The sequence below is a fragment of the Zeus faber genome (assembly GCF_960531495.2).
Source record: "Zeus faber genome assembly, chromosome: 4".
NCBI lineage: Eukaryota > Metazoa > Chordata > Actinopteri > Zeiformes > Zeidae > Zeus > Zeus faber.
The window spans coordinates 35,015,615-35,023,114 of NC_137191.1; the positions used below are offsets into that span (position 1 = coordinate 35,015,615).

The 7,500-nt window shown below is 49.2% G+C and overlaps 1 protein-coding gene across 1 annotated transcript in view; it reads left to right on the top strand.

The window, feature by feature from the left end:
* The window catches only part of slit1b (slit homolog 1b), a gene marked incomplete at both ends in the record, with an annotated part of 51,889 nt that overhangs the window by 16,483 nt on the left and 27,906 nt on the right, over nt 1–7,500 (top strand). The window contains 8 exons of the mRNA XM_079999569.1: nt 357–428; nt 980–1,051; nt 2,188–2,351; nt 2,766–2,913; nt 4,225–4,296; nt 4,731–4,802; nt 4,959–5,030; nt 7,298–7,441. Coding sequence (XP_079855695.1) covers nt 357–428; nt 980–1,051; nt 2,188–2,351; nt 2,766–2,913; nt 4,225–4,296; nt 4,731–4,802; nt 4,959–5,030; nt 7,298–7,441 — 816 coding nt within the window. The remainder of the gene's footprint in view (nt 1–356; nt 429–979; nt 1,052–2,187; nt 2,352–2,765; nt 2,914–4,224; nt 4,297–4,730; nt 4,803–4,958; nt 5,031–7,297; nt 7,442–7,500) is intronic.

A 7,500-nucleotide genomic window follows, 5' to 3' on the forward strand; every position in this document is an offset into this window, starting at 1 on the left:
GTGTTTGTGTGTTGTTTGAGTGTGTGTGTGTGTTTGTGTGTTGTTTGAGTGTGTGTGTGTTGTTTGAGTGTGTTTGTGTGTTGTTTGAGTGTGTGTGTGTGTGTTTGTGTGTTGTTTGAGTGTGTGTGTGTTGTTTGAGTGTGTGTGTGTTGTTTGAGTGTGTTTGTGTGTTGTTTGAGTGTGTGTGTGTGTTTGTGTGTTGTTTGAGTGTGTGTGTGTTGTTTGAGTGTGTGTGTGTGTTGTTTGAGTGTGTGTGTGTTGTTTGAGTGTGTGTGTGTTGTTTGAGTGTGTGCTTGTGTTTGTGTTCAGTGTTGATGACTGTTTCAACATGACTGTCTGTATCGCTGCCCTCACAGTCAGCTGGACAAGAACCACATCAGCTGCATAGAGGAGGGAGCCTTCCGGGCCCTGCGCTCCCTGGAAGTCCTGTCAGTATTACAATGATCTATTCACAAGCTATTTGTTGATTGATTGATTGATTGATTGATTGATTGATTGATTAACGCTCGAGACATGAAGTCCAAAGGAATGGATGAAGGCCACAGAAGGGTGTGGTCAGGTTTCCTGTCAGAGAAATCACAGACAATTTACCATGATATGGACCACCGCAGTGTACATGCCATGTACTTATGGATTGAAAAGTCCTGTGTTAAAGAATCTCTTTGAGTTTTTATCACATTGGACAATTTGAACAAACTACTTTAACCTTCAAATGAAAGTTTAAATATCGACTTTTGATCCTTCGATAGTTACGATGAGATGGCATTCTATAAAATATCCAATTCTATCAAATGACGGTGTCCTCTTAAAATCTAGTTACATAGAACACTGAAATTGTATATATGATATCCTCAGAGTAGGACGGTAATGCAAATACATGTTCCAGCTGCGTGGGACTAAGTATTTCCTGTGAAAAAGAGGCAGTTTGTTCATTTTATAATGTCTTGATGATGATGTTCCCTCTGGATTTCTCCTCCAGGACATTGAACAACAACAACATCAGCAGTATTCCAGTCTCCAGCTTCAACCACATGCCCAAGCTTCGCACGTTGTGAGTAGAACCTCAACCACTCTCCACGAGAAGTCTGTTCTCTAGGGGGCAGGGATGGCTCCCCTAACAGGCCTAACAGTCCTGACAGTCCTGACAGTCCTGACAGTCCAAACAGTCCAAACAGTCCTGACAGTCCTGACAGTCCAAACAGTCCAAACAGTCCAGACAGTCCTGACAGTCCTGACAGTCCTGACAGTCCAAACAGTCCTGACAGTCCTGACAGTCCAAACAGTCCAAACAGTCCTGACAGTCCTGACAGTCCTAACAGTCCAAACAGTCCAAACAAACAGTCCAAACAGTCCAAACAGTCCAAACAGTCCTAACAGTCCTGACAGTCCTAACAGTCCTAACAGTCCAAACAGTCCAAACAGTCCTGACAGTCCAAACAGTCCAAACAGTCCAAACAGTCCAGACAGTCCTGACAGTCCTGACAGTCCAAACAGTCCAAACAGTCCAAACAGTCCTGACAGTCCTGACAGTCCAAACAGTCCAAACAGTCCTGACAGTCCTGACAGTCCTAACAGTCCAAACAGTCCAAACAAACAGTCCAAACAGTCCAAACAGTCCAAACAAACAGTCCAAACAGTCCAAACAGTCCAAACAGTCCTAACAGTCCTGACAGTCCTAACAGTCCTAACAGTCCAAACAGTCCAAACAGTCCAAACAAACAGTCCTAACAGTCCAAACAGTCCAAACAGTCCTAACAGTCCTAACAGGCCTAACCCCAACCCCCCAACGACACATTTTATGGTCAAGCAAAGGAGGAAACTGCTGCTGAATACTATGGGGGCCCCTCCAAGGGCTAGGTTACTTGATCCTCTACTCTACGTCCACTCTGCCTCTACTCTGCCTCTAGTCTACCTTCCCCTATTCTGCCTCTACTCTCTATTTACCTCTATTTACTTTTCCTTTACTCTACTTCTACCCCTACTCTGCCTCTACTCTACATTTACTCTTCCTCTGCTCTGCCCGAACACCATGGGGCCCCCAAATGGCTCATTACTCGACCGAACCTGAGGAGCTCATTTCCCTCCTGGCATCCCAGCATTCTCCAGGATCATGTCAATTCCGTTCCTTCCTCTCTCCCTGTTTATCTCCATCATCACCCTCCACCCTCCACCCTCCACCCTCCCCAGTCGCCTCCACTCCAACTCCCTGCGCTGTGACTGCCACCTGGCCTGGCTGTCTCCCTGGCTCCGGCAGCGTCCCGTGCTGGGGCTCTACACGCAGTGCAGTTCCCCTCCCACCCTGCGGGGGCTCAACCTGGCCGAGCTGCACAAGAAGGACTTTGCCTGCTCAGGTGAGTCCTGATCTGTTGGTCGTCTGTTGTCTGTATCCTTCATTCCTCTATCCTCTGTAGAGCTCGCTGGTATTTTTAAAAAACACTCTTCATTGTTCCTTGTTGATTTGACGCGCGCGTCCGGGGGCAGTCCAAGCTCCAAATCGGAAAAGTCACTGGAATTAGCTCCATCATGATCATGACATTGTTACCGATGATTTATTGTCGTGCAAATAATCGCGATTGACAGTTGAATTGTATTTTTTTGTTTACATTTTAGCCTGCGTTTCATGCCCTATCGCTGAAGAGCTATTTACCGACATTGAATGTTGGAGGATAAAAATTGTTGTTCCTTTTGGCCGACGGTCCTCCGCCGTCCGGTTGTGTCCCCACTGTGACCCCATGCCAACGTTCCCCCCGGTGCGCCCCCTCCAGGCCACGGCGGCAGTGCCTTCGTGCAGCCGTGCAGCTTGGCGTCCGGCTCCTGCCCTCCCATGTGCTCCTGCAACAACAACATTGTGGACTGTCGGGGCCGGGGTCTGACCGCCATCCCGGCCCACCTCCCCGAGGCCATGACGGAGATGTGAGTTCCCCCCTCGCCGCGATGCGGGCAGGAAACATAGGGAGGACATTTAGGTGGAATGGAGATTCAGTCTGTGAATCTCCATTCAATCCACCTACAGTTGTAATGCGTTGTGCTGTTCCCTGTTTCGTATCAATGTTTTTTTATGTTCCGCCTGCTTCAATTCTCATATTATCAACATTTTTGGGAGCAACATCCTGCATTCACGTGTCATGCGCATTAACGTGCGCTGTCCCTGTCCAACATGCCCCAGAAAAACAGGAGAAAAAAAAAAGGGAAAGCAGAAAAGCACCGGTTGAAAGACGACAAAATAATGTTAAGGAGCTGGAAAGGAAGCCTTTGGAACACGCCTTCCAGGGTGGAGTTATTTTTATTTACACGTCAATACATGTTTCCTGGGTATGCCTGTCGAGGAAGTAAAGCGGAGCTTCTCGAAAACGCCAACGTCAGTGCGAGCGAAGGCCGACGCCCGTCGCTTTGTTCTCCGTGTCTCCACTTTAAAAGTTGGAAAGAGTTTAAAAGTCCGTCCAACTTTAGCGGCGTCCTGGTGCAGTGCTGTGTCTGAACATTATGAAGACGCTCAACACGCCGCACGCTCCTGACATTCTCCTGTGGCGTTTGACGTCACGTCTCTTTGAGAGAGTATTGCCCCCTACCGACCGAGAATGCTTAGGTCAGCGTTTTCAATTGTTTTCCCGTTCCTGCGTGAACGGGGGGAAAGAAATATTTTCAGAAAGATCTGTGCACGTGTACGCGTGTATACGTACTTCTCATAGAGTCAATATTGAATATGGAATTAAAACTTTAAAACACTTTATTCACTTGTGACATTCTGGTTTTCCTGCTGAAAACCATCTGATCTGAGAGGAACGTGTGGTTAAAATGCTTTCATGGGCATGTAGGATATAAATACTTAATATACACATAGCCTGTTTTACCGTGAATTAAAACAGAGATGTGCAATGCGAAAATGCGAACCATGATTAGAGAGGGCGGAGTCGTGATGTGATGACTTTGGAGCACAGTGTTCCTGGGGACAAGAGTGAGATTAGAGCCCTGTGTGTGTGTATATATATATATATATATATATATATATATATATATATATATATATATATATATATATATATATATATATATATATATAATTATTTTTTAATTTCATATATATATAATATTAAATAAAGCTCCCATACTGCTCATATTTGTTATATATACATATGATAGTCTATCACCAGAGAGAGATCATATCTATCATTGATAGATTTAATCTCTCTCTCTCTCTCCGTCCACTTCTCTCCGTTCCTGCAGCCGATTGGAGCAAAACGGCATCAAGTCGGTCCCACCCGGAGCGTTTGCATCCTACAAGAAGCTCCGTCGCATGTGAGTCCACACACACACACACACACACACACACACACACACACACACACACACACACACACACACACACACACACACACACACACACACACACACACACACACTAATGCACACACACTAACACGCGCTCATAAACACTAACACACACACACAGACACACACACACACACCCACACACTAACTCACACATACATAGACACAGACACACAGACACACACACAGACACAGACACACGCACACACAGACATTGACAGAAACACACACACACAGGGACACACACACGGACACTAACACGCACGCACACACAGAATAACGCACGCATGTGCGCTCACACACACACACACTTGGATGGCTAGATCTGGGTGTGTTAACGTGCCTGTGTGTGTGTGTGTGTGTGTGTGTGTGTGTGTTCCCTCTTTGTTTCATCACCACAGAGATCTCAGTAACAACCAGATTTCGGAGATCGCCCCCGACGCCTTCCACGGCCTCCGAGCGCTCAACTCACTGTGAGTGTGTGTGTGTGTGAGTGTGTGTGTGTGTGTGAGTGTGTGTGTGTGTGTGTGTGTGTGTGTGCTTGTAATCCATATAATTGAAAATAAGTGAGTAATTAAATTACATCCTCTCCTCCCCCTATATCCATCTCTCCTCTCTCCTCTCCACAGGGTGCTGTATGGTAATAAGATCACAGAGTTGCCCAGAGGAGTGTTTGACGGCTTGTCCTCTCTGGAGCTACTGTGAGTGAAATAATAATAATAATAATAATAATAATAATAATAATTATAATAATAATAACAATAAATGTTATTCATAAAAAAATAATAAATATAACTGCAAGCAACAATACACAGGGTCCAGTTGAGTGATGTTAATAATAATAATAATAATAATAATAATAATAATAACTGGGATTTATATAACGCCTTTCAGGAACCCAAGGACACTTTACAATGGAAGAACAAAAAACAGAAAACAAAAAAGACAGGGTAGATAACAAAACAAGACAGGTTAGAAAATCGAAAAAAAAAAATCAAAAAACAGAAAAAGGAAACAAAAAAGGGTGGGGGCAGGAGGCCTGGTTGGAGAGGAAGGTTTTGAGCAGGCTCCGAATGTCAGTGTGGAGAGAGTTCCAGAGGGTGGGGGCCGCCACACTGAAGGCTCTGTCCCCGAAGGTTCGAAGCCTCATGCGGCGGGTGGAGAGCAGACCCGTGTCCGAGGACCGCAGCTTCCGGGACCGGGCGTAGAGTTGGAGGAGGTTGGCTAGGTGCTGCAGGGCATAGGGGTGGAGGAGGTCAGCTAGGTGCTGCGGGGCATAGGGGTGGAGGAGGTCAGCTAGGTACAGCGGGGCAGAGGGTTGGAGGAGGTCAGCTAGGTGCTGCAGGGCATAGGGGTGGAGGAGGTCAGCTAGGTACAGCGGGGCAAAGGGGTGGAGGAGGTCAGCTAGGAACAGCGGGGCAGAGGGGTGGAGGAGGTCAGCTAGGTGCTGTGGGGCAGAGGGGTGGAGGAGGTCAGCTAGGGGCTGCGGGGCAGAGGGGTGGAGGAGGTCAGCTAGGTGCTGCGGGGCAGAGGGGTGGAGGAGGTCAGCTAGGCGCTGGGGGGCAGAGGGGTGGAGGAGGTCAGCTGGGTACTGTGGGGCAGAGGGGTGGAGGAGGTCAGCCAGGTGCTGCGGGGCAGAGGGGTGGAGGAGGTCAGCTGGGTGCTGCGGGGCAGAGGGGTGGAGGAGGTCAGCTGGGTACTGTGGGGCAGAGGGGTGGAGGAGATCAGCTAGGTACAGCGGGGCAGAGGGGTGGAGGAGGTCAGCTAGGTTCTGCGGGGCAGAGGGGTGGAGGAGGTCAGCTGGGTGCTGCGGGGCGAGGGCCTGGAGGGATTTGTAGGTTAAAAGTGGGGTTTTATAGGAGATACAGGATTTGACAGGGAGCCAGTGGAGGTGGATGAGGGTGGGGGTGATGTGGTGACAGGGCTTGGTGCGGGGGAGGACAAACTGGAGCCTGTCCAGGGCTTTGCTTGGAACCCGGACAGGACTCCATTGCAGTCGTCCAGACGGGGGGTGATGGAGGCGTGGATTAGGGTTCCAGCCGCGGCCTCTGACAGCGACGGGCGGAGTCTGGAGACGTTCTCGAGGTGGAGGAAGGAAGATCTGGTCCTGGATTTGATGCGTGCGTGGAATAGAAGGGATGGATCGAGGATGGCGCCCATGTTGCATCCATGGGGGGGATGGGAAGATGGAGCAGCCATCGACAACCAGGACGAGACCTCCAACCTTCCTGAGCGGCGCCTTCGGGAGCCACAGCGTTGAGTTGGGTTTAGTTACTGTCGAGTTTGAGCAGCGTTGATGACATCCAGACTCTGATGCCGTTTAGAAGTTAGGAACGCATTACACGTTTCCGGCGTTTCCGTAAATCAACACACAAGAAGGGGACGCTTCCTCCAAAGGTTCTCAGAACTTCCTGCGTTGCGAGAACGTCTCCTGTGACCGATTGTAGTTCTTCCGGGTTTCGTGAAACGCAGCGCGGGTTACAGTTTTCCGAGTTTCCATTCAACGCAGCTTCTTCTGGGCTTGTCCTTCTACGCGCCCTGCGGACAATGCGGTCCACGGGGCGCGAGTCCTTGGTTGTGAATCAGATGACGTCGGTTGATGATGTCACAAAGAGGTACCCCCCCGTGACGACCAGTCAAATCGTTCTTCAACCTCCGGTCAATTTGCAGGAATTTTTCACTGACGTCTGATCCAGATGTACATCAATATTGATCAAACTCAAACGAGAGCTCTGAAACGTCCCGATTCTAACGAGACCCCGGCTATGTCAATGCGTACCGCGGTTAGCTTGGTCCAGACACTTTTAGCCCCGAAAAAATGCCAGGGAGGCAAGATAATCATGAAAATCCAGGCAGAAGCAAAAGGGGCGTCGCCGTGAGGGAGCTCCCTGGTACACCGTGTGAATGCGACCGGTGGGATCGACTCATTCTGATCCTGGTGCTGAGCCCGTGTCTGTGGCGCCCGCAGGCTGCTCAACGCCAACAGGATCCAGTGCGTGCGGGCGGCGGCGTTCCAGCACCTGGAGAACCTGGCGCTGCTGTCGCTCTACGACAACAAGATCCAGAGTCTGGAGAGAGGAACCTTCAGCTCCTTGCACAGCATCCAGACGCTGTGAGACACACACACACACACACACACACACACACACACACACACACACACACACACAC